At 49.2% G+C, this 27,783-nt stretch overlaps 1 protein-coding gene across 20 annotated transcripts in view; it reads right to left on the bottom strand.

Moving 5' to 3' along the window:
* The window catches only part of CaMKII (Calcium/calmodulin-dependent protein kinase II), a 284,190-nt gene that overhangs the window by 245,910 nt on the left and 10,497 nt on the right, over positions 1-27,783 (bottom strand). For all 20 annotated transcript variants that reach the window (XM_075693250.1, XM_075693266.1, XM_075693225.1 and 17 more), the window contains exon 2: positions 570-664. In XM_075693250.1, the coding sequence (XP_075549365.1) occupies positions 570-664 (95 nt within the window). The remainder of the gene's footprint in view (positions 1-569; positions 665-27,783) is intronic.

Raw genomic sequence — 27,783 nt, 5'->3', positions numbered from 1 at the left:
AAAAGAAGCCAGCGACAGCATTCCAACGCGGTGAAGGCAAGCGACAACGGAAACAAAATACGTTCCCGGCCTTGCCCAAGGTAAACGTGGCACCGAAGGGTCGTACACAGGCATTTTTCACAAGCTATCCGCTGCCGGAAGAGCCTCGGTTGTCCACATAACGCACAACGCGAGAAATCTTTCGGGCCATTTGTCTTGCCAGCGGCAGGTACACAATGGACGCAGCTACATTTACTGGCACAGAAACATCAGCCTACTTGGAAAGAAAAAACGAAATAATAATAGTAATAATTATAAAAGGAACGAAGAAAAAAAAGGCACTTGTCAGCGCTCAGGCAGCAGCCGCGAGTGCTTTTCCACATAGGTATCCTACTATAGTAAGGTCGTTTTCATATGTTGGACGTATTTCAGCGCGGCAGTAAAAAAAGCAAGTATACGTCACCGAGCCGAACTGATGGAAGGAAAAATGAAAAGAACACGCGACACTCCCTTATTGCGGCGGGAGAACATAGGCGGCTGTTGCCGGTACCGCCTCCCGTGCACAGAGCCGCGCGCTTAAGGAGGCTCACCTCTTGACGACAGCTTCTTGGTGTTGATGATCTTGGCGGCGAACTCGAGCCCTGTTGACTTCTGGACACATCGTCGCACAATTGAAAATGCACCTCTGCAGAAGAGATAAACAAGAAAAAATGCCAATTAATCGATGGTAACAGTGACCAAGACTATGCGCATCGAAATAATTCGTGATTAAACGTGCATGTTTCCGTCTTTTTTTTTTTATTAATGTTTATCAGGCTAAAAGCCGTAGCCGTCGCCGTCATACGGTGGGTGAGGACTACCATATGTTTGTTTCTAATAACGACGTCTTGTGTGCAAAGATACATCTGGGCTATGGGAGACGCTGCAACGGAAGTCACGTGTATGAAATAACACGTGGAAGAAAGCGTGCCGTGACTGACGCGCGTATGGGCCATTTGTTATTGCCAACGTGCCGCAGCAGCTCCATCGCACGTTACACACAAACATTGCGACCCGCCGTCCTCTAGCGGGGCAGACGAAAAATGCTTGCACAACTCTTTTGAAGGCAGACACCAATTTCGAAAATCGATTTCATTGCAGTTTTGGCAGCTAACTACACAATCCCCGGAGCACTACAGTATCGCGTAGTTAACAAGCAACATTAGGTTTATTCCGAGTTACAAAGCTCCCGACTGAAATGTGCGCCGTACCACCGTATGAAGGCATACAAAGCGTAATAAACGAATCCACAGGAAGGTCTGAATCCATAAGCACGAAGATCAGACAAATCCATGTACTTCCCGTCATCCCCCTGGTGGCTCAACGATTGCAGCGCCGGAGTCACCCTCTAGTATATTGTAGGAAACAATGTGGCAGCCTATATTCATGCTTGCTCTCTCCATGGCTCCGACTTTCACCGCCGCATGCAGTGGTGTCCAATTTGCCACGTAGACCCCCCGTTCTTGGACGATGTAATCATTATCAGCGTTCTGCATGCGGCGCGCGCACTGTATGCTGCATACATGTATCATATGCTTTGACTGCGCAATCGAGAAAGAGCCCAGATCTGATAACGGCTTACTAATCTAGCCTTCATTTGCAAAGAAGCATACCACTGTCGCGGTAACGCTATCGGCTGTACATACACGGTAAATGCTTTAACGTGGAGGCTACTACCTGCAATACACTAAACAAGACGAGTAAAGCGGGATACTCCCCGACGAACCTCTTACTGTGGAGAAGACAGTTTATAAAATGTTTTTAGCAAGCTGCGCATGCACACAAGAACAGCTTTTGTGATCCGTCGCAAGTGCTATAGACAGGTCATCGCCTGTAAACGCTATCGGTAGCTGGTCCCTATGGCAAAACCACAACCGCTCACGACTGTATCGATATATATATATATATATATATATATATATATATATATATATATATATATATATATATATATATATTCTGTTTCTCCCGAATGTAGGACCTCTTCCTTATTTAACGGAGTTTCGTCTATGGTTATCGCGCTGTAAGGCAATTTACTGTGTCATTTTAGTATATATATATTCGTCTATGGTTATCGCGCTGTAAGGCAATTTACTGTGTCATTTTAGTATATATATATATATATATATATATACTAAAATGACACAGTAAATTGCCTTACAGCGCGATAACCATAGACGAAACTCCGTTAAATAAGGAAGAGGTCCTACATTCGGGAGAAACAGACTACACCACGGTCACGACTAAGCCCACAAATTTCACCTAACCAATGGCGTTGGAGAGCTTGTCGTCAATTGCATCCAACAGCAGCGTCAACCAGTCCGCACGAGCTAGACCACATAGCGAAACGGCGGTGAGATCAGCGAGCCTCATTACGTTACTGGCGGAAGCTCCCATGGTTAAGAATACCCACAGTTTAGCGGCGCAAAATATACATGGCCGCGAAATAAAATAAGACAACCCCAGCCGCGGCACGAAGCGATGATGCACTGTCTCCCCGCAGTGCTCGCTAGGCTTATGTACTATAGTGCACTATGCCAACATGACACCGACGTTGACGGTTGGCAGAACGACGTGCAGGCAATGTTGGCGGCGGACAGGTTTGTCTCACTGAGCCAACGCCGGCATGAACACGACTGACTACCAGGAGCCTTCGCAATGTGACAGGCTTCCTAGCTGGCGACGCCCGCTCCGCCGACCATCGGCGGGCGCCGTGAATATACCGTACTTTTTTCGTCCTTAAAATCGGGCAGAAAGGGTCGATTGCTAAAGCTGCATGTAACGAAAACATGTTATGCTATTATCGCTTATACCTTTGCAACCGTACCCTCCACGCACCTTACTTTGGTATCGTTGAGTACAGGAAAGAAGCCATTACTCGATCATGCATGTGCCGCGTGCATAGATGGCCCTGTTACCGCGTCATGCACAACGCGATCGGATCTCAATTCAGCCTCTCGCTCGGCATTCAGAGAGGCATTGCTCGGCAGTCTTAGTCCATACGAGCCGAAGTGGTTGCGTTTGAGAGAACTCATTGTGCCTAAGACATAACTCATCAAACTCAAACTGGTGCTCATCACGAGTTATAAGGGCTACAAGTGCGCAATTTGTAGCAGACATTTCAAGCTTCCTCGGCTATCCATGGCCCCTCCGAGTTCTACACGTAGCGTGCAGAAATGGCGTAAATAGACTCGGGCAGCAAGACAAAGGGCTATCCAACCCCTTTGACCTCAACGGAACGAGTCCGTCTCCATCGGGAGCGCAAGAACGGGACGTTGAGGCTGGAGCCCCAACCATCCACGAGGGCGCTGGGGTCGAGCGGCGCAGAGAAGTCCCGGGTGCCACCAGTAGGGGGGTAATTTGTTCACCCTAATGCACAAACACCCTCTGCGAAACTGACCCCCTACGAATAGGGTTCGAGCAGAGCCCGATCGTCATCTGCCTTGCCTTACTTGAAAACTCGGCGTTCGCTACTTTCCTGTCGAGAATGCTGTGTCACGCTGATAAAGCGCAAGCCGTTGGTGACTTGGAAGTATACCGGACTCGCAGCGATAAAAAAGCGAATGCGGGCAATAATGACGACGATCATTGCTGTGGGACAAGATAGGCCCGAAAGGGTGTAAATATTGTGAAGAGTAACATAAGTTAGGCATGTAAGCTAAAGCTGCAATAAATGCAACTTGTCTATTTGGTTACATAACTCATATTCTAGTGCCGATACACCTTTTACAACACGCACAGGACGTTTCACGTATACCAGCTGCGGCTGCGTCCCTGATACAGCCTAGCCCCCCTCCCCCTTTTTTTTTTTTTCTTTAGCGTCCTCATAACACAACTAGAAAAGCCAGCAAGACATGGAGCTCTAGGAGGCTCTCGATCTCACGGGACGGCTTTCTGCAGCAAAAAATGAACACCTCATGGAAGCGGTAAAGTGCCCAGTCGGCAGTCCGCTTCGTGGGCTGCCTTTCCAGTGCGACAAACATGGTTAGGAGACACTGAGGTCAATTGCGAAAGCTCGCTCCAACACTGTTTGCCTACCGTCCAGGCTGGCATACAAATTCGGTCGACCTTTCGTATGACATCCGCTTTATCGCCTTACTTTCGAAGCAAATACATCGCTGGGAACAGCAGCGCCAGTGGAAGAAGCTTATAAAGAGCTGTTCAACTATGGACCACGTCAGAAATGATGTTCTAGCGCTGCACGGCGGGCTTTGCATCGTTCAAAGCCCGGAAAGCCAAGTTATCTGAAGGCCGTAACTCGTAATATATGATGTATTCCACGTAACACAAAACAAAAATATAAGTAACTACCTAAAAAAGAAAAAACGCGCAAACAGCTCGACCGAAACGCCAGGGTTGTGAAAGGCAAGTGGCTGCCCTGATCGTGTTTTACTGTCATTCGCCGAAAAAGTAAAAGAAAAAAGAACGGCTAACCGAGAGCCCACTGCAACCAAATTCATAGATGCCTTCAGCCATGCCAATTTCTTTTTATATATACATACGCTGGTTATTAACAAAAAAAGCCGGTACATTAATGCCAATGAATATAACAAAGCACGCGTCAAAATACCGACTGACGTCGTGCACACGGGAGAAGGACAAGTTTATTCACTGCTCGAGACCATGCCGTGACAATGGCGAAGTCAACGTTTGCACTGATGTAGACAGCAGGAGTGCGGCTAAGAAGGTCAATAAACGTTCCAAATATAAGACCGCCGGAAAGGCGTGGTCCACGTGTGCCTTGTGAACAAGAACTAAAGAGATATCATCGCACGGGGGCCTGCAGGGGCGATGCCCCATTGAGTGATTAATGGAGCTCCGACGTGACTCAGGCGGCAGGTAATTCTCAGCATCGCAAGGCACCGCGCACATACTTCTTCAATGAAAAGTTATCCCTCTCTGCTCCTTTCTTCGGTAAAATGAAGGCAACGACTACGTCCGGAAAAGGGCGAAAGCGCTTGTTAGAGCTCAGACATCCCATCCTCGTAGAAAACGACGGCTCTCTTTATCTGGAAGTTGGTCTGTCCTAAACAAAACTGGCCAGAGTTCCATGAAAAAAATTGCGCTGTGTTGTTCGCAGCCACCGCAGACAAAGGGGCACTCGTGTTCTGATGAACAGTTAAAGTGCTAAAGACATATATATATATAGGGTGTCCCACCTAACTTAGACTAACATTTTAAAGATACCCAAGAGCTCTAGAGAAATCGTACCGACTGCATAGTAGCCGTAGTCGTATGTACTTACGACAAGCATATTTTTCATCACGAAGTATTAATTAATTACTGTTAATTAGGGAACTTCTTAATTATATCTTGAATCGCAAACATATCACTTGCAAAGTTGTAGGGCACCTTAAATAACCTCCGAATCAAGCATTTATTTCGTGCTGAAGTGGTCCTGGTTGCTTTTCCCAAGAAAAAAAAAAGCCCGCGAAATACGCGAAATGCGAAATAGATGCGCACTCGCACGCCGCTACTCAAGCGCCTACAAGCAACCATTTAAAGATATACGGCTGCATTCTTATCGCCGTATCGTACAAGGCTCCGCAACGCTTATCAATGCGTCAGCGGCGTGTTCGCCGGATGCCGCGAACATCACATAGAGCCCTGTATCGAGCTGCCGCCGCTAGAAAAGCCGTGTATCCGTGGCTATTCGCTTTTGAGCGCTTGAGTAGCGCCGCGCGAGCGCCTATTTTGCATTTTGGATGTTTCGCGCGCTTTTGTTTTTTCTCGGAAAAACCAACGAGGCAAAGCTGACCACTAAACAAATGCTTGATTCGGAGGTTATTTGAGGTGCCCAATAACTTTGTAATTTATATGTTTGCGATTCAAGGAATAATTAAAACGTGCACCAATTAAAAGTAATTGTTAGGTATTACTTCGTCATGAAAAAAATACTGGCCGCAAGTACATACGACTACGGCTACTATGTAGTCGGTACGATTTCTCTAGAGCTCTTGAGTATATTTAAAATCTTGGTCCAAGTTAGCTGCAGACACCCTGTATGTATATTATATATAAATATATATATGTCGTAAAGAATGTTCAATTTACCTGTCTAGGCCATGCTATCTTTTTTCTCAAGATTGTGTTCTTTAGAGCGCAGCTCTTAGGCGCCCGTTCCTGCGGCGAGCGTCGGCGTTGTCCCTCGTAACCAAACGAACAACCACAGTGACGGATGAAAGCGAAAGCGGTGCGTAGCGGGAGATTAAAAACTGATATAGCGAAGAGAGCACGAGTAGAAAAGCGGAGGAGGAGGGTAAACGAAAGCGTGAGACTAAAAGCGTAGTGCCGCGCAAGACGCGCTTTGCGGCGACGGTGGCTATACGAGACGGCGCCAGAGTAGCGCGCGTCATTTGTATGGAAACAAAGCGCTGCATGAGCAGAGAGAGGGCTGTGTGCGGCAGCTGTTGTGAATCGCGCTCACGCGTCACCCACGCGTAGTCTGTCGCGACCTGCCGATTAGCGAGACAGTCGCACCACACATCGCTCCGTTCGCAACGTGCCACATGAAACAGACTGTCCGCACCAGCCAATATATCGCGAAATGAAAACACGTATACAGCTGCGCTCAAATTTCGCATTAGGGAGTATCGCAATCGTCCGAGAATACTTTCTTATCCGCGCATACACACATGTTCCGGCCGCATTCCTGTGTAATTTAGTTAAATTATGGGGTTCAACGTTCCAAAGTTGCACAGGGGGCTACGAAGGCGCCGTAGAGGACATTTTGAGCACATAGCTTTCCTCAACGCGCGCCCACGGCATGGCACACGAGCGTTTTTGCACTCCGCCCCATCGGAACGCCGCTGCAGAGACCGGAAATCGAACACACGACGTCCTGCACTTTCTACCCGCCATCACCCACTTATCGAGCTAACCGATACTCCTCCCTCACGTGCCACTGCACCCCTACGAAGTGACGGAACTCCAACTTGTACGTATATGCAGATGCTACACTCGCAATCGAACAATCACAATGATAGATTCATTCATTCTCTGATCGGTTTAGTGATTTGAATAAGCTACTGATAACCATTCCTTTCATCAACTTTTCATCAAATTCATCAACTCGTTATTACTATCCACTGTCTCCTAACACTGCGCTTAATTAGCTTAATTAGCCAGTTGACCGAAACACAGTGATCTGCGCACTGTGACTATGAACAACACTGCCACGTAATCATCTCACTAAAATTAAATGTTCTCACTTCCATTTCTTATGCTTCGCTCAAGAATGACGGTTAAATGCCGAACAGGGGCCGTATTAATACGATTAGCAGCCTTTGCCTACTGAAGACACTTTGAGTCCGTCCGTCCGTCCGTCCTCCCTATTATGCCATCGAGGTCGTTTCTTTAACTAGATATATATCAGGATGTGCATGGCATGGCATGCATGACATGCCATGACATAAATATCATCGTCGAAGAGCGAGCGAGTATCCCAGCGGCAATACACACCTCATACATGACGCGTTATGGTGGTAGCAACATGGTGTGTCGCGATTTTGCTTCAATGATAATCGCATTAACGTCGACAGTCATCGTAAGATGGGTTTTACAGGATATATTTTCATTTCACATTATTTTTCTTGCGCTTCATTATTCGCTCGCATGAAGGCGCGCCTCCGCTTTCGCTTGGATCGCCCACTCAGCGGGATGGGCGATTAGAAAACAGAATCGGAAAAGAATTATTGCAATGCACTGGCCCTGGTTAGGCGCGATTCTGTGATAAAGCGGAAAGAGACCGCCATTTCTCGCTTGTCACGGCAAGGTGAACATACCTGGTAGTGAAGCTTCCACAGAAACGCATACGTTCGAAACATGGCGGTTCATGGCGTTACTGTACAGGTTCTTTTTTAAAGGGAGCCTATACAATAACTCTAGCGGTTCATGGGGCTTAGCGCACATCTTGTGACGATGGAACACAGATGTGCGCTAAGAAAACGGAAGAAAAAAGTGAGATGCCAAATCCGTTAAAAACAGTCATTTTGTTCTCAAAGGCGCGAAATTTGTTTTGGTAGCCTCCCATTAGAGTTGTATTTTCATATGCCCCGCCATTCGACTTGAGCGTTTCGAGCTTTCAACACGGAACACGATGTAGCAAAAGGACAGGCATATTGGCGTCGAATCGCACCCCTGCACAGAGTATACTTTCTTTGGAGGCAGACAAAAGCTTTGGGTGTAGAATGGTGGTCCCATCGTCGGACGCCAAGCCCACTGGCCAGCGCAGCCGCACAAAAACAGCTAAACAATTATCTGGAGGTCGTAAATCGCCACTTTTGACTGAACAGGTTAAGAAACGATGAAACTACCCGCGCCACCAAATTCAGACGAACGTCGACAAACGAAACAACACAACGTGTGAGGGGGGGCATATTGAAACAGCTGAACTTTACGAGCGCGACTTTCTGCATACAACAGCTGCATTGCATTGCAAGTGATAGCGGCGTCTCACTGACCCTTTTCGCTGCGATTCAGTGGGCGCTGCCATGTTTTGTCACGTGGTGACGCGTCCATTGCTTGCCTCAACTGCATCCGTTGCCTCAGTGTTTAAAATGGGTCTGTATGACGTCTGTGCGGCTTAGCAAACTTCTGTTCAGGAGAGCATTGTAACAATTCCGCGTAAGTTTTATATTTATATATTACATCTGTCCACTTGAGATGCTATAACAGATGCTGTTTACAGAGCTGCGATGCCTGTTTTTGGTGAAGAGTTATGAATTTGTACACTTTGTGCCTCAATATATTTTTTCTTGCCAATTTTCGCAAATATTTTGTGAGAAATTGTAAGCCCTAAAACGGAAGTCGCTTCCTAGAGTCGCTAGAATTTAGCTGACTCTTCCAAATGCAACAAATTTCATTCATATCGGTCCAGCAGCTGTAAAACGAAGAAATACTTTTAAGCGACATGTTTTTTGAATAGCAAACTTGGAGTTGTGACCGAATTAGAGCTTCCCTTTAAGTCACGCTAGGTTGAAAGATTAGGCTTCTGTAATAACGAATTCGTCATTAGTAATGAGAACAGAGCTTTCGTGAGCGAAAAAAATGACGAAACCGGAAAGCTGGAGTGGCACCACCTATTTTGGACTATGGTACCTCATGTGACGTCAGCAGTGGTTGATTCACATATGGCGGAGTGGCACAGAGGGAGGTCACGTGGAGATTATGTCAACTCGTCCGTTTTGACTCAAGTCATTTAAATTGAGATGCAGCAGCAGGACCTTCGATGAAAATTTTCTACGCAACAACGTTATATATTGGCACGCTAAAAAAAATATAGAATTTACATGAATAATCTAGATTTAACTTGGTTTAATATTTTTCTTTAGTTTCTCTATAACTAGTTAACGAACCTGTTTTTTTAAGCAATCAAAGAAAAAAAAAGCTATCACACACACAGAAGTGTGCATCAGCAAAAAATGCTTGTTTATTCGAGCATTGCCAGTGTGTATTTTATTCGACATCTGCTAACCTGCTGACTTCCACGCGTGCACAGTACGTGTCGAGGTGTTGCTGTAACATTGTCCCTGCCTAAGTCGCCTGACCCACTGCATGTCATGCATGACCCTGCATGACACGAAAAGCAGCGAGCCAGGAGACTTACACGACCACAGGAAGTTAGACATACTGGAGTCACCTTGACGTTGCAGAAACGAGGTAGACTATGCCGCGAGACTCGTTCCTCAGCAGTTGCCCTGCTGGCGAAATATTTTTTCTTCATTCTTTTTTTCCCGACGCATATTTGAGCAAATATATTTGTACGTGTAGGTGCGGCTGCGCCAGAACACATTTCTCGCTTTAATTTTAGCTCTTAAAAAATTCGTTTTTCCACGGGATGGACGAGGCTAGCATCTTTGCCGACAGCCGATCCGCGCAGTGCACGACGTGAATTTTCTTTCTGTCACATGTCAGGTGACTGATTTATGCTAATGCCGTTTGTCGCAAGTACACGTTTTGCGATATATACTTTGCTTAACACAATCAGGTATATCAAACAACGGCACAGAGACGTAATCTCAAATCAGGATTTTTTTAAAGCAATAGTTAACCTATGAAAGTACTTCACCTAAGTTTGGCATACTTATAAGTAAACGAAATTATTAAAATACACGCTTGAACATTTTTTTTTAATTTTTTTCTGATCAGAACAAATACATCGTACATATGCTGCAATTTTCACCCCCTCCCCGCCCTCCCTCCCCCCAAAAAAGAAGGGAGGTGGGAGTCAGTTTTACAAGGCGAAGGAGCTATACGTTGACAGCCGGATTAAACCTATGCCATAATCAGCGCCTAGCATTAAGAACGTATCCTTTCCCTTTCCCCAGTGTAGGGTAGCCAACCGGGCTCAGTCCTGGTTAACCTCCCTACCTTTCCTTTATCACTCGCTCTCTCTCTCTCTCTCTCTCTATATATATATATATATATATATATATATATATATATATATACTAATGAAAGAAGTTTACAAAAACAGTAATTGCCTTCATGCACCAATTCACTGATGTACTCATGCAGAAAACAATAGTGAGTCGCATACAGGTTCGCACCCCCCCCGCCCGCTTTTTTTTTTTTTTTTCAGCGCATCCCTGCACTTCCAGAAAGCTCTGTTCGCTTACAATAAACAGTAGTGCTTCAAAGGATCGCGCATGCCTATCGCATAACGCGATACTGTCGGTGAGGGGCTGTACCTGGACTGTCGCATCAGTGCCGAAAGAGAAGAAATTATGGAACTGGCAAAATTCAAAAATACATTTTCAGCGATTTCGAACCGCAAATGCTATATAAGCCTTAACCCAGTTCGCACTTCATTGCAAAGTCGCAGCCGAATGCCGCAGAATCCCTGCGAGTGGGTTTCCGTAGCCGTGTTTGTCGACGAACCTGTCAAAATAACGGATGACTGATTGCGCGCAGCTGCGTCTGCGCAGGAACGTTGGTTCTACCAAAGTCGTATAGCTGTTTACGATAAGCGCATGGAGTCAGTTCGCGGAACAGTAGCCAACATAGTAAAAACAAGAACTTTGTATGCAGCAGCGATGTGTACATTGTTTCATGTTTACCTCCTATACGTAACCCTCTTCACTCTGCTACGTTTCTTGGGCGTAAAATCAGGCCCTCGGTTCCCTTTCAATCCGTGTAGCAGTCACGCGAGGTGCTTCAGTGTGGTCTAAAATCGAGATGCCTACTGCCCCTTGTTAGGATTGGGGGCTCAATCCCATCGCTCGTAATCAGTTGTCAAGATTAGAGTCGGGCATGAATTAGAAGGTAGCTGGCCCATGCCATCGTCCAACTTATCCACGCTGAGGACGTTGAAGGGAAGGACTGTTTCTCATCGAGAACGAGGAATATGGGTTTATTTACAGTATCTACATAAGGATGTTGCAGTTCATCAGTCTAGCATGACTGCGAGAGAAAGTTCATCAGTCTAACATGACTGCTTGAGAAAGTACTGAGCAGCCGCACAACAGCGGTTTATAAACACTCGGTCCTCCCTCGATCCCAAGGTGAGGGAAACGGCCGTCCAGTCATCGTAAACAAGTCGCCTCTCTGCGGGACGGCTTACACACACACACACACACACACACACACACACACACTTCCTTGCGCGAGGTTCACGGTCCGGAGCCGACGTCAGACGGACTTCGTTGAACTCGGGGCTTACTTCAGGAAAGGCGCCTTTTATTCCCCTAGCTGACTCCCGCAGCGCGGCCGTGTGCCGATTGTCTTGCGTCTTGGACGGCGCGTGGGAAGGAGCCCCGAACTACGTTCCCGCGAGCACTCCCCCGCTCGCGGCAGACCAGGGCGGCGGTGGCGGGCTCAGTAACCATAGTTGGTCCGCCGATCGCATTCAGTCACAACGGCGACGAGGCTAGAGCGTAACGGTGGCGTTCCAAGAAAAGTTGCCGCCGCTGTCACAACTGGCTGGCAAAACTTGCACTTCAGCTGGCCGTTCTTAACACCCTAAGTCCTTATGCAAGGCACCTCCAATAAAGCCATTGAACCGCTTGAAATAAATACATGCACGCTCGTGTTGGGTCACACCCAGGCGTTCTCTTTCGGGAGAGTGTCTCTCTCTCTCTCTCTGTTATGTGTGCGTGCGCGTGTGGTTGACACTGCAGCGCCGCGTGCGCAAGCCGGGCCCGTGAAGACTGCTGCCACTGCATAACACGGCGACCACGTGCACAGTCGCGCGCAATATCAGCTGCAACACGGTGCCCAAGGTCGAAGGCGCCCCAAGTCTACAAGTCAGCGCCTACATAAAAAAATTGTTTCATAAATACCAGTCATCGGAATGACGTTTGACTTTCCGTATTTCTGCGCCGGCGTGGAGTCCTGGGGCCCCTTCAACCACGGGCAACCTGTTGCAGCTCATATGGCACACGACTATACACGCCGACAACGCACCAGGCATCTGTCCACGGGCCTGCTCGTTTGCCTAAGGTTTACGATAACAGCGTAGACGAAGAATACGGGAAGGGCCATAAAGACGCGAGGCAAAGAGGATGCGGCTCTGGCGTAATACCCTAGTTGTACAACGCATATATAGTAGAGAGCGTGATACCCCGAAATGTTAGTGGGACAGTCCCGACTTTTGAGTAAATGTCCCATGTCCCAACTTTTTCTTCTTTCTTTTTTTTTTTTGGGGGGGGGGGGGGTAGCACTATATAGGCCAGATTTTCCTTTTATAATGCTTGACCGCTTGTTTGCACTTTCTTCTTTTCTGTGTTCTATTCCACTGTCATACACACACATAGGCGATTTCGTTTTCAGTTCTGTTGCAGTACTCACACCAGTAATCGTTCGCAGTACTCTATCTATACTGCAAATTTTTTGTTGTAACCCGCGACACGGTAAGACTGACAATTTTTTTCCAACTTTGTTGCATGTACACTCGCCCACAAAATATTGCGGAGTGCGCGAGCGCGTGGCGGAACGACCCTCCTCCCCTGCAAGCGAGGAACCCCTGGTGTCGAGACCGACGCCTGCACGCATGCGTGTCCCTCCGAGACAACAAGTGTGCATGTTTCCGCGCTTCCTCCTTGCGCGCCCGGCGATATCCGAATGTAGCCGCGAGGTGCCCCTCTTGCGATTGGCGCTGTGGCGGCTTCGACGGGCACAACTATGTGAAGCGTGTTTAGAAGCGCGCGCCGCTGCGGCCGCTTTTTGTCGAGTCACGATCGCTGACGCATTTTCTGAACTGCACCTTTTCGCGCCCAATCTTCGTTGTTTCTTTTTACGAACGGGGCGTTCTCCCGCAGAAGAGCGTGGCAGAAAAGGCGCTCCATAGAAGGAGACAGGCAAGACGAAAATGAACTCTTGATTTCCGTTGTATAAACGAAGTTTTGCCCGTCGAAGCCGCCACAGCGCCAAACGCAAGAGGGGCACCTCGCGGCTGCATTCGGATATCGCCGGCTCGCAAGGAGGAATCGCGGAAACGTGCACGCTTGCAGTCTCGGAAGGCCGCGCATGCGTGCAGGCATCGGTCTCGACACCAGGGGTGCCCCGCTAGCAGGGGAGGAGGATCGTTTCGCCACGCGCTCGCGCACCCCGCAATATATTGTGGGCGAGTGTACAGACTGGCGACTCCTGGCAGGCTCAGTCATCGCCAGCCGCCCCTTCCCCCATCGCGTCTTCGTCCGCTGGAGAGCTGGCCAACCCTAGATAAAACGTGCGTTCGCGGCTTCTTTCACACTGTGAGCAGCGAGTGCAGATACATGAATATGCGCAGACGCGCCGCAAGCGTCCCGATGCGGTCGCCTCACACCGGATGACTGCCCGCTATCGCGCGACAGACTACGCGCAAAGGAACTCGCTGCTTTCCTACTCTTCCCCCCTCCCTCCCATTCCACGCGGCCTCATCGGCGCACGTGGCTTCTCGAGAAGCCAACAAACCGCGGCAACTCACCTTACCCCATGTGTGTGTATGTATGTGAATGTATGTGTGTGGGCGCGTGTGTGCGCACGCGCGTGTGTGTGTGTGAAACGCCGTCTCTGGGAGCGCTGACGCGCCAGACACGGGCCGTGACCCGCACAAAGGTTTTCCGCAAAGGTCGCGCAGAAAGTGGGAGCAATCGCGAGACGGCAGCCTCATACGCGAGGGCACGGCGCGAAAGTCCCCTAGCGCCGTTTTGGCACTCACGAAGGCCGTGCGCGTCTGCGCGCGTACAGATTACTTACCCTGCAGCAGGGAGACGAGGTGCGTATGATCGCTCTCGTCGCCACGTATCTGACTACACGCGAGACGGATACGCAATGACCGGAGAGTTCCAACGGTCTGTGTCCTATTCCTGTAACGTGCCGGGAGCTGCGTAGTCCGAATCGCGGTGGGCCTTAAGCGAAAATACGCCTGCGTATGGCTAATTATATGTACTCGAACTTCGCCGGCGCCTGTATCGGACTCAGGAGTGGCTTATCAAAGAATGCTGTGCATACAGTTCCAAGATACCCTAAAGCAACCCCAAGTGAACACCATATCCGGCAAAGGCCGAGCCGCGAGAGGAGCGCGCATCCGCATCACAACGGTAGGTAGAGCAACCCTCACGACGCTGTGTTGTCGAGTCGATACCACTACATCTGTCTCAAATCATGCACCTTCTCGCGAACGTCGACCAGGAACGTAGGCGGGACGCTATATCAGTGCAAAGCTTCTGCGCCCCGAAGACACGCGTCGCGACTGCAGAGCTGAAAACAGGCAGTTATCATAGCTACCATACACACATGCAGCCGTCGCCAAGAAAGTAATAGCAGCCCTCATACGACACAGGACAAATAACGGTTTGATTGGAACTCGTGTGATCGTAGGTCGCCTAACACCGCGCGAAGCGCAGCTGAGGGCTAATTACTTACTCTCGATGGCCGCCACAGAAAAAAAAAAAGAAAACACGGCGTCGAAGTCTTTGGCGCATTCTCGTAACTGCCAGCCACAACGTCAAAAAGTGCAGACAACCAATCGGAACCTTGCCTGAAAGTCTATGTAGATGTAGGTGGCACTGGTAACCCACATCTACATGGACTCTCAGGACGCCCTCAGAGCATGCGGCTAGCTCCGCAACCAGAGCCGCACTGTCTGCATGATGAGCCGCGGCCTTCCTCGAAACTCGAGGCAGGCGTAAATACCTATCTGGGTCCCTGGTCATAAGGAGACTTTGCAATCAAGCTGTCCACAACAGCGCAGGGGACAGTCAGCATACACTCCGAACAAGCACTGTAGAATGCATTGCTCGCTCAACGCATATTCTCAAGACATTCCGTGCCTGGGAGTAGAAAACGCAGATGGAAACGGCGGAAAGTCAAGCGAAGGAGTAAATAAGGAAGATGAATTCGCAGATTACTGGGAAGGCGCCCCTCTTGACCCAAACAAACCAACCGACCCCCATCCTACCACTCGATTCTCGGCCGATTCCCCGAAGTGGGTTGTCATCGCACTGGAGGCGTCACATTACAGCAACGCACAAGGTTCGACAGGTAGGAAGCCCCTCCACAGCCTCCCGGCACCACAGACTTTTCTCCTGCCCCACACGCGCCTTCGCATGGCACGCGACGCCCGTATATCGCCTTCTATGCATTGGTGCGGCATATACCAGTGAGTGCGTGTCTGTGTGTTTTAAACCTGCACCGAATGATAAAGAAATCGCCTATGACAGTTAGCACAATTGTAACCCTTGAACTTAATCACTCGATGAGACGGGCATCAGTTCTACGAGAAGTCAAAATGCTAAATTTGATTATTCACATAATTACAGAAATTAACCATTTAATTACGCTACATATTTAAATTTACGAATTTCAGCCGGCGAGTTCGCAAGGCGTGTCCATTTGGAACGAATTCTGAGAATGACACCAGTTTCGATACATTAATTTTCGAAGTGTGCGACGGAACACAGTGGCGTTCAAGTTACTTTTGTACTTCAACAGCGTGTATTTTTTTTCGTTTTTTTTTTAACAAGTGGAACAACGGTGCATTTTTACCGCAAGTTTGACGGAGAAAAATACAACTTGGTCTACGCTACTAAAGCAACAGCCAAAGCAAGAACAACAGCGAAAGTCACAACCGAAGCCGATGCCACAGTCGGTGGCACAGCCGATGCCACAGTCGGAGCCGGTGCCACGTCAAGTGATACAGCTGCGCACGGCTATAGAGTGCACAGCGCGGGTTCCTGACAAAATGCCCGAAAAAGACCGGCAAGTGGTTATGATGCTCCGGCCTCTGATGAAGACTTTTCGAATGTTCTTGAATAACCTGCACACTCCGTCAGCGCGAAGTGCAATGCAAGTGCTGGATGCACTAAATTCAGTACTTGCAACTCTTGAGTAACCATCCTGGCTCACCCGCATCATTCTATTCGCACTGAAGTCAGAAAGGCTGGGGTTTAGCTTAAGAATACACTGCCATGCACTGAAACGTACTGCTGACGCCCACTGGCTCTTTGGTCTTCAGTGGCGACTTAAACGTGCATCACCAGCTATGGTGAAGCACCAAAATTAGCTCCAGACAGCAGAATGACGGTAGCCTAACGTATGGGCGGAGCACATGCTTGGACTTGACTGATTTCCAGGCGCTTTGCTGCGTGCACACACAGTGTTCCTTCTATCCCGTTTTCTCCTTTCTGTTCCCCTTTCCCTTCCCCCAGTGTAGGGTAGTAAACTGGACGATCGTCCGGTTGACCACCCTGCCTTTCCTCTGGCTCTCTCTCTCTTGACGGCGCATATCTCGAAACCGATGCCATCCTCAGAATTCGTACCATGTCGATGTGCCTTGCAAGTTGACTAGCTACAACTAGTAAATTGCAACATGTGCTGCAAATTAATTATAGATAACTTAATTGGTGAAATTTCTTTCATTAGTCAATTACGCGTTTGATTGCACGTGGAAGTAATAGCGGCCTCATCTAGTAATTTAGTTCAAGGGTTATAATTGCGCTTTCTGCCACAGGTGATTTCTAAAAAACTTGGTACAGCTAAAACAAACAAACAAAAGAAAAAGTACTATAAAGCGCCTACCAAACAATCACTGATCTTTTTAAGCAGCGTATTTATGTACGCATTACGCGTCATGAACAACTAATAATCCCGCAGTCATTAAACTGTTGTAAGGGTAGTGTGCTAGGCATTTCCGTTAGGCAGATGAGAATTACGACGCATACGAAGAGCATTCTGTAAGCGTCGACAGCGGCAGGAGCTAGCTATCAGACCGCAAAGCAGAACCAGCTCAGACACGCCAGTCAAGTCACAGCTTTCACAACACATAGATATTAGAATAGCATATATCTTTTAACTTTGCTATCTGTACAGCATATCGGAAGCGATAACATCAGTGCATACCACCTGTATAGCTTCCGTGTAATATTTATCGCTGCTCCTACATGCCTTAAGGCAAGACGAATTTTGGCGAGATGGCACTCCTTCACAACCAAATGGAAAACGGTGAGTGAGCAAGGATGTCGAGAGAAGTCAAACCAGTTCACACACGTATGCGTGCAATGCAATGTGTCGGATAAGCGTCAAAAACCGTACGACTCGACAGATGGTAAATCGACCGGATCGAACGACGGTTTGATCCAATCCGTTCGGTCGCTCAGGAGCGCGGAATCGGCCGTCGGACGCGTCACCGGTTTTTCGGAACTTAAGCATATATCGGGTGTCCCAGCTACCGTTAGCAAAGCTGTTCACAAAAAAAAAAAATATAGAAAAACACGGTGCAAGATATGATTTAAAGACTTCAGTGTGTACGGTCGTCATACCTCTGGCGACTGAACGTCCCCGCTATTGGCTCGTCTCTAGTGCGTTTAAAAAAAAGTTATTTCAAGAGGGTCTATCAAAAATTGCATCTTGAACCGTGTTTCTTTAAATATTTGTTTTCGTTCAACAGGTTGGCTGACGTACGTTAGCCGGGTGACATGGTAGAGCTGCCGATCGGACAGTTGCGGCCCAGAGCGCGGAGAGCGACAACGTCGTCTCGACGTGCTGCACAAAGCCGCACGATGTAGCGGCCTCACGGCAGCAGCGTTCCAGCGGCCTGCACAACGCCTCTAGATTCCGGATTAATTTAGACTATGCGGGGTTCTTTAACGTGCACCCAAAGCACGGCATACACGAACGTGTCTGCATTCCGCCCGCATCTGAGCATGCTGCCTTGCCGTTATCTAATAAATGTGCACCGCGGGCTTCAGCTGATGATTAAGACAAGCCGCGATCACCTTACAGCAATGCTGATATCGTGGAAACTGACTGGATCCTTGTCCACTTACCAGAAATCCGCAGACAAGCACCAATTATGAGATGCCTGCCCCAAAATTTTGCAGCAATATAGTATACATTGGCGTTTGATGCATTAATTTCTGAAACAGTCTTTACGCTCTCCAGGACGAAATTGAGTAGAAGCCAGTGTACCACTGCGGCACACACAAGGGACGAACGTCTCGGAAGTGTTGCTATAGTCTCAGGATTCCTAAAACCTACTGAAAGTGCTCGAGCCCCAACATCCCGGGACTTGATTTGCGCGATCGTAAATGTGCCTCACACGTGGGACTTAACAAATTTCTGTTTATCAGTTTGCAAACAGCACGCAACACGTGTACCTCACCGCGGTTTTTATTTATGCGCTGCCGAAATGTCCCCGCTATTGGCTCGTCTCTAGCGCGTTTAAAAAAAAAAAAAGTTGTTTCAAGAGGGTCTATCAAAAACAGACAGCGATGAGGTTAGTGCCACGTAGTAGTAAAGCTTGGACGCTGTAACGCGCGGAACCTCAGCGGAAGGAAGTGTGTACGGCAACTTTCGCGACATCGCATGTCAAAATCGCCATATGCGGAAGGCTGTATAGAGCAGTACCTCTCTGATGCGTCGCACAGCTTGATCTTTGAACATTTTAGCCGCTCTTTACTAAATTTCCACACTTCCGGCCGTGCCCGGCAAATAAGATACTCCATACTTCGGTCTATATGTATATATCCCCACAGAACAGCGCTATATATGTCTCATGCACAACGTAGGTTTCGTGCAGTTCAATTGCAACCCGCCGCGCTTCTTTTGGACATCCGAGCTTTTTTTGAACAAGTATGCATTGCGACATCACAAAAATTAATTATACCCTGGAATTTTAAGTGCCAAAACCACGATCGATGAGGCACGCTGTATTTGGGGACTGCGAATTTAGGCTATAGCTGGGGGGCTCCTTGAAGCGCACCTAAATCTTAGTGCACGAGCGCCTTTGCGTTTCGCCCGCATGAAAACGCGGCCCGGTATCGAGCCCGTGATCTCGTGCTCAGCAGAACTACGCACACGAGCTACCGCGACTGATTTGCGCGGACACAGGCCCGCCGGTCTGCGTGTCGGTCAACCCGGAACTCGGTGCACAAGCTGTGTGCGTGTGTGTGTGTTCCGCCTCCATCGACACGCGGCGCCTCCAGGACAGCGGGAGATGGAATCTGAGGCGTTGTGCTCGGCTGCAGAAGGCCACTGCCCCCCAGCCACTGCAGGCTGGCGCACAAAAGCTGCCAAACGGCCCACAGGACGAGTGCCAGCCGTGCAAGCGCCACTACTAAAGACGCACTTATACCTTGAGCAGGGGTTAGGGCACAGCCAGGTCTAGCCTGGCCGTGGTTAAAGAAAGGCGTTTCATGCAGAACTGGCAGGAGTGAGAATGCTAAATGTCGATATTCCACGCGTGCGTGCGCAGAAAGCGGGTCGGCGTCAATCGACAGACTATTCACCCAGCCAGACGAAGACGCTATACGCTGCTATATATACTACGACCTCGGACTGCGTCCTCAGTCGAAGAAAGGGCGAGTGGCACGAGGCCGTCATACAAACGATGTTTACGCGCACATACGCGCGCGTGGCTTTCACATCGCGATGCGGAGCACGTCCGAACGTATAGAGGGAACAGAAAACATGTACGGAGAAAATCGCACCGCACAGTTTTCGAAGCACTGACGACGCGGTTTTGTGCGCGCTTTCATTCGAAAGCCGCGATCGTCTCGCAATCCGCGCACGGAGTCTCTCTACTCAGTGCACGCTCATATGCGCACTGAAAACGACGTCATCCTTGCCGCCTCGACAGCAAAACGCATTGCGCGGTGCTGGAAGCCGCTTCAGTGGCAGAACGACACCGCTCCAGACAGGCGAGTCAAACGTCGGCGCTTAATTTCTTGCTACCACTTACGATTGCCTCCAGCTGCTGCGTGTCAAGGAGAGCCATCAATATAGTGCACTGTAGGAAGCGCGAAACAAACGAATAAAATAAGCACTAAAAAGTTTCGGCAGTCTCGCAACCTTCACAAGATTAAAAATATAAGTATCAATGTGTGCTCCATTACCAGCAATGATGGTATGCCGACCAAACGGGTACGTCAGCGCATCTATATTGCATACACAGCAGCGGCGGTAATCGGTCCCGACTCAGGAAAAACATTCAAACCTCCGTTCCGGAAGAGAAATGAAGGAATTGTAGAAATTGCGCGTGAAAGTATTAGTCAGAACCACCGGCGATGTGATGGTAACGAATTAGAGAAAAGTCACAGATGAGTGGAGCCCCCAACCCACCTATCTACAGATCGCCGGAGCGGTGCACTCCGAAGTGAGTTTGCGCTGTCTATACCACAGGCCGCTCGTTCTATAGACAACTAGCTGGTTTTGAGAACATGGGTTGTCACGTGGGCTGATCTGCACTATTCGTGCTATAATCAAGCGCTATAGACCACTCGCTTTCACTGTTCCATTTTATCAACGTCAGCGGCCTATACGCTAAGCGAGCCTCTGCAGTCAGCAAAATACAAAGGCGTCCCTTCACTGCGGCGGCTGTCTTCGCTGCACAGAGAGCAGCGCGACTACTGGTGGCTCGCCATTAAAGGCTCCGCTTGATCAGCGGGAAACTCGGCCTAGCGTCCTACACTGCCTGCGCTGGAAGCTGTGAAGAATGTTCTTCCGACTCCTGGCTCTTGTTTAGATGGTTTGTGGAATTGCGGAATGGGGGCTGCGGGCTAACGAGTCGTGGTATCTTTTATCCGCCGCTCCCGTGTGTTTTTAGTGACAGACCAATATAAAAAGGACGATTGATTGATTGATTGATTGATTGATTGATTGATTGATTGATTGATTGATTGATTGATTGATTGATTGATTGATTGATTGATTGATTGATTGATCACAACGTCACACACACACAGTCGCTATAAGAGACGACGTAGTAGAGGACTTGGGATTAATTTTGACCACGTGAGGTTCTTCACCGTGCACCCACTCCGCGGTACACGAGCGCATTTGCATTCCGCCCCCGTCGGAATCGGTATCACCATGCATAGGTGGGAATCCAAACCACGCACTCGTGTTCAGCAACAGAATGCCATAGACCCTGAGCCACCACCATGGTCCATGGTATAGTGTACACATGTTGAGTCAAGTGAAATAAAGATGACAAGCATATATATATATATATACGGTGGGACAGACGGTTTTTGTCGTTTGTCCTACCATAATTCGAAGTTTGCGTTACTAGGAACTACTGGCAACAGGTTCTCAGAAGAAGAACAAATCAGAAGCTTCGAGAACGCTAGTGGACGAAGCGGTGATAATTTATTACGAAGGGCGTAAAAATATTCGTAAAGACAGCTACACTTAAAACGCCACCGACTGTAACTCATGTGCAACCAAAAAATGAAGGAAACGCTAACTCAAACGGCAGTGGTAATAAAATTATTGAAGGCTAGAAAGATCCCGCCATTCACGAGGGATTTTAAACCTGCACAGAACTTTTTTTTTTCTCCCGCAGTATTCGGAAAATATGAGTTCCGCTATTTTCGAGTGCCCTTCCAGCTATGTCGCGTCGTGCCCTCTGAACCACGGAAAATTGGTTTCTCACCGCCATGACGTAACGGCACGCTTCTTTTTTTCCCTTTTCAGCAGAATAAACTCTAGAGCATCCGGGTGCTGAAGAAATAACGCGGAAAAGTTCGGGTTGGCGCGCAAGGTAAAACCGGCCGCAGCTGTCCAGGAGCTCATATGAGACGATTTTCTTTTCTTTTCTTTTTTCTCGCCAGGTATAATTGAGTCGTCGCAAGAACAGGTCTGCGCGACAGTAAGAAAACCCTACGTGACCGTATAAGCTCGCTCAGCGAGCCGTCGTCATCATCCTGAAAGTGTTCTTCGCAGAGGATTTAAAGCACTCCTACGTCGTTCATTTGACGACGTCAAACTCGCCAAGTGGGGCTTCCTAATACTGAGTACGTGCTATGTGAAGACTCGGCTGCAAGTCTTTCGGCTTGGTCAAATGAATTATAGACGAGTTCCTTTGAAAAACCCTTCCCCGGCTTACCATTTAGTCCCATCTTCATTCCGCTAACCGCGCGGCTTTGCTGCAGTCGTCTGTCGAGGACTCTGCACTATACTCTCGCTCCGATCAAATGGGAGTATGGGCAGAAGGAGCCGGTGTCAGGCCGGACCAGTCCTCACGCTGTGCAGATATCAAGGCTTCAGTTCTCTCAATTGTGGGGCTTCACCGCAGCGGAACGGCAAGCATTGGGCACGCAGAGGCGACGGCTGCCTCGAACCGCGGTCCAGGCATTCGGAGGGAAATGTTTCCACCGTCACATATAAATCATCTGTGCGAACCCTGCCCGACCCCCCCCCCCCTTTCTTTTTGTTTACAGCGTAGCTGTTTACGCGGACCCTGTGTCGTCATTGTCGGTCTTCCCTAACAAAAGGGGTCACGTGACCTTGTGGGAGAGGAAGGGCTCAACTGGGGGGAAAGCTGTTGGACCCCTTTCCCCCTGAGATGTTATACGCAAATTTTATTAGGTTGTCACACGGTGCATATTCGGCGATAGAGCGAGATCGACATCGCATTTATCGACGATTGATTCCACCCTGCCGCGAAAGAAACAAATGTGCTGGCGGTTTGCGGCCAACGAACAGTGCCCAGCGATTGAAACGCGATACCAGGAGCGCGCGGCTGCCGGCACTTCTTGCTGGCGCAAGAAATGCCGGTAGCCCCGTCAAACCAATCCAACCAATCGTCAAAACGATTGCAGCGCCCGCGTCTCCAGGGGTGGGCCTTGCGCCCAAAATACGGAGGTTTGGATTAGTGGTTCCGCACATCCCATCCCGGCTACAACTATGGAAAACCACGTGTAGTGCGTACTCCTGAGGAAGAAGCTGCCTACCGCGAGCGTCAGCGAGAGTTGGCTCGTGAACGGGCTCGTCGTCGAGAGCCGACCCCGAGCAGCGAGCCAGAGTTGCTGAGTGTAAACGGCAGCGCCGCGAGGCCGATCCTGAAATGCGCGCCCGAGACGCGGAAACACATCGACAGCGCCGTGAGGACGACCCCGCGCTGCGCCATGTAAGTGTACGGCCAGACAAACCTCACGCGCGAAACACACACACACACACACACACACACACACACACACACACACACACACACACACACACACACACACACACACACACACACACACACACACACACACACACACACACACCTAAAGCATGTTCGCCACGCGATGCATGCAAATGCGAAAATGAGGTGAAAGAATGATGAAACAAAATATGCACAATATAGACTGCTTGCAACGTTTGACTTGCATGGTGAAACACTCGGTGTAACGAACACATCTTCGTTGTTCGGCCATCTTCACGAACTGGAAGAGGCGGCGATTTTTTTTTTTTTTTTCGTTTACCCGAGCATAAAGGCAGCGTCCGAACTAGGCTTAATCTCATCGCGCCACCAAACCTGTGGCGAGCGCGCACACGCTCGTTCCAGAGAAAAAAAAAAAAAACATAGGAAAAGCAAAATAAGAACTATGGACCAGAACTGCAATTCTAGCCCCGGTGCAATTAGTGCTTTGTTTCTTGTTTTTTCCCTCGACGAGTTTGTTTTTTGTCCTGCTTTCGCCGAACCAATGAACTGCCTTCTGGGACTAAGCGTCCAAGCCATAACAAGTAGAATGGATGGGGCCTGATATCTGGCGCCTGGCGTACACTGTGAAACGGCTGCATCACGAATATGCCCCACTCGCAATGAATTCGGGAGGACGATGGGGGGAAGCAAAGAAACCGTGGCGACACCACTATTGTCAACAATCTGCAATCTCATTTCTTCCCTTGGCGTCTTTACAACGTGCAGTTCCCCTCACAGGCGGTAACAGCTCTCCCTTGACCCTTACTGATCCCGGTATGCACGTCCTCAGGTTGGCTGACTGGGTTCGGCCTAGTTAACACCCCAGCTTTTCCCTTTATCCTCCTCTCTGTCTCTACGACAGTACAGGCGGAGATTTGATGCCTCTAGCAGTGGTCTTCCAGCATGCATCAAATAAATTTTAATCCAGAGCCAGCCACTATACACCGCGTAGCTCAAAGGCACAGGCGCGACTTCCTGGACGTCAAGCGCCCATCAGTCAAAAACCGACAATGACAAGTTCTAATTGGAAAAGCGCACACTCAAGCGTGTGTTGCGCTGTGAGAAGATGAGAGAGAGAGAGAGAGAGAGAGAGAGATTAAAACGTGGGGTAATGTACCCAATCATTTTTTGTTTTGTTTTTTCTTTCCATTAACGCCACAAGCACACACGTCTTTCAGAAATTTAATCTAAGCCTGTTATCGACTACAAGGTATCGTCTCACAGGATGAACAAGTGACACATGCACAGATCCAGGAAGGGTGACAAGCGAAGAAGCCCAAGGCAGAGTGAGGAGCAGAAACAAAGCACACGCAGAAGCGAGTCGTACACAGCAGAGGCGCGCCCCTGTCATACCTTTGTCCTGCCGCCTTCAAAGGCAGTGTAACAGACAGAGGGTATCAACGGCAACATTAGAATAAAGTACTCCAAACGACGCGCACAATGTGTATTGAGAAACGGACCGGCTCACAAGAGAGCAGGTGGGGAGTGCGGGGGAGGGAGGGGCGGAGCTACCTCCTCATTTGATTTCCTTTATGGAGTGTTGCCGCGGGAGAGCAGCACAAAAAACCGGTTAAATGTTTTCGCGGCTTCTGCGATCTCCAGCCGCATCCAAGCGCTCTGAATCAGACACGGTGTTTTAGGAAAACAGGGTAATTAGAAGCAGGGTAAGTAATCTTCCTTCGCAGAGCCGCGGGCTCATCGGTGTGCCAGGACTACCGCTTGGCGACGGGTGGAGACGTGCGGCATAAAACTGTGTCTATTTAGCCAATACACCATTCCTGCGTAGTAACTATGCCCCCTTTCGGTATATACGCCGGCTCAGAAACGAAATGGTCTTGAGGTGCGTTTACATGAGCTCGACGCGAGCGGGTCGAGTCAGAAGCGGACTTTAACCAACCCAACCCAGTTTACGTGCATTTTGCCAAGCGCGTTGGGCGAGCCAACCCACCTCAAGTGTAGGCGGGTTGACCGAGCTCACCACGACGCTCGCTCGGCCCGACCCGCTAGCGTTTACGTGAACCTCACGACCCGATTTCGTCCCGACAAGCCAACTGTGCCCGACGTTATCGGATTCACATAAACGCAGCTTTAGTGGCGGGTGGAATGTACAGGCGCTTAATTTACGCCATCCTAAAGAGAGAGGAGTAAGTGTGTGTTGCCGCCATCAGGATAACTTCGCACCCGCTGTGGTAGCTTAGTGACGTTGTGATGCTGAGCTCGAGATCGCGGGTTCGATCCCGGCCGCGGCTGTTGCATTTCGACGGGGGCGAAATGGAAACACTCTCGTGTACTTAGATGTAGGCGCACGTTAAAAAAACCCCGTGCGGTCAAACTTAATCCGGAGTCCCCCACTAAGGTGTGCCTCATAATTTGATCGTGGTTCTGGCACGTAAAACCCCATACTTTTTTTTAGGCTAATTTCTCGGTCACTCTTCTATAGGGTGGGGAATAGCTCGAAGCACGTGAACTCTAACTTAAAATTAAATTACGGGGTTTTACGTCCCAAAACCACGATCTGATTATGAGTCCCGCCGTAGTGGGGGGACTCCGGAATAACTTAGACCTCCTGGGGTTCTTTAACGTGCACCCAAATCTACGCGCATGTTTTCACATTTCGCCCTCGTCGAAATGCGGCCGCCGTGGCCGGACCTCGTGCTTAGCAGCCCAACATCATAGCCACTAAGCAACCACGGCGGGTCACGTGAACTCTAAGGCGAAATGAAGTAAAGCATGGGAGAGTGGACGAGCCGAAAGACGAGTTGGCAGCGACTGCTTTCTCCTTCGCCCGCGAGCGATGCAAAGAGAGAGCGCACAGGGAGCTCAAACACCGCCTCTTTCAAAGGCTGCCAGCGACAAAGAGAGCAACGCCGGTTCCAGAGAAGGCAGCGGCGACAGGAGCAATGACCCCGCGACAAGACCACCAAAGGACGGGTGCCTCGGAGCAGGCCGGCTGGGGGGGCACCAGAAAAAAATTAAGGGGAAAGGGAGATGAGGGCGACGGTCCGAACTCTATAGCGCGGAAGCGTGCTCAGACCCGGCCTTGCACTGCAGGCGCACACTTACAACGTGCCGCCCAGCACGACACGCAGTTCGCCGCCGCCGCCGGCCGGGTCGCGATGAATTAACGCACGAGCTTATTAATAACTGCGCCCCTCCTTTCCGCACAAAACGCAAGCGAATTACAACAATGGGGAGAGGGCTGGTGTCCAAACGTTATGGTGGCGGTGCGCCGAAGTTCGCCAAAATTATATGCACGCTGCAGTAGGTGCGCACGGGCGGGCGTGTGGTGGACGCCGGTCGGCGCAGCACATCGCACCACAATGAGAATGCGAGCGGACGGACGCCCACGAGAACGATGCTACCGATCTCCCCTTTGAATATTAATAAACAAATATAAAAACTAACCAGTAAACGCTCGCGTTGTCACCCCCTTTCTGATGTACCTGTCCCACTCGTTTTTTTTTGTTTTTTTTTTTTTCATTATGGCACCTTACAAACTGGCCCAGTTGACGATCTTTCTGATCTCGCCCTTCATTCGCTGGAATATCAAGCACGATACATCAAAACCTAGTCGCCAGTGTGGCCACTCGTTTGCTGTCTCTGCATGGCACATCCCCACAGCAGGGGACTGCCCAAGCAATGATGTTAATACAAAAATACTTTTTTTTAAAATAAAGTACTTATGCAATGCCCGCAGGAGAAATAAAACGCCAGAGAAATACATTATGCAAAGCGACTGAGTCAATAACAAAGCATAATATAGACTAGCATGCGTCTTTTTCAAGGATAACCCCAATTACTGACGTCCCGAATGAGAATATTGTTGAGACTGTGAAAGGCAAGCCGCGTTGACGCGCGACAATCTCCAGGCACCAACGGCGCATGTCCCGAAGGCGTTGGCAGTCATGAAAAAGAAAACGTTCGACTGTTTTCGTCCAATCACACAAACGGCACAGGAGTAGATAAAGAAGCCCTGCGCAATTAAAAAGTATAGTCGGAGGAACTATGCAGCGAAGTGATACGAGCGCGACTTCAATGCTTCAGCTTGAACAGGGACTTCACTGCCAATCAGGACGGAGGTATACATGAAATCAGAATGTGTCACAACGCCGCTCTTGAAGTTTCCCCCCAAGGAAATGCAGCTACAAAAGTTTTTCATGAGAACTTAGACTACTGGGACAGTTAACGCCGCTGATGCTAGGAGGTCCAATCGGTTTACTACCACCAGGGCTCGTAATAATGAGCGTCTTTGAATGGTATGCGCGAAGTTTACAAGCAGCCAACAGAACGTCCGAAAGGGGGGAAATCAGAGGAAAGGACAGGGACACTGGCTACTTGGGACGTTTCAACAGGTGGCCACATATCGCGAAACT

The sequence above is a fragment of the Dermacentor variabilis genome, chromosome 1 (assembly GCF_050947875.1).
Source record: "Dermacentor variabilis isolate Ectoservices chromosome 1, ASM5094787v1, whole genome shotgun sequence".
Classification (NCBI taxonomy): Eukaryota; Metazoa; Arthropoda; class Arachnida; order Ixodida; family Ixodidae; genus Dermacentor; species Dermacentor variabilis.
Note: the sequence above shows the minus strand (reverse complement) of the source record. Positions and strands in the feature narration are given on the sequence as shown.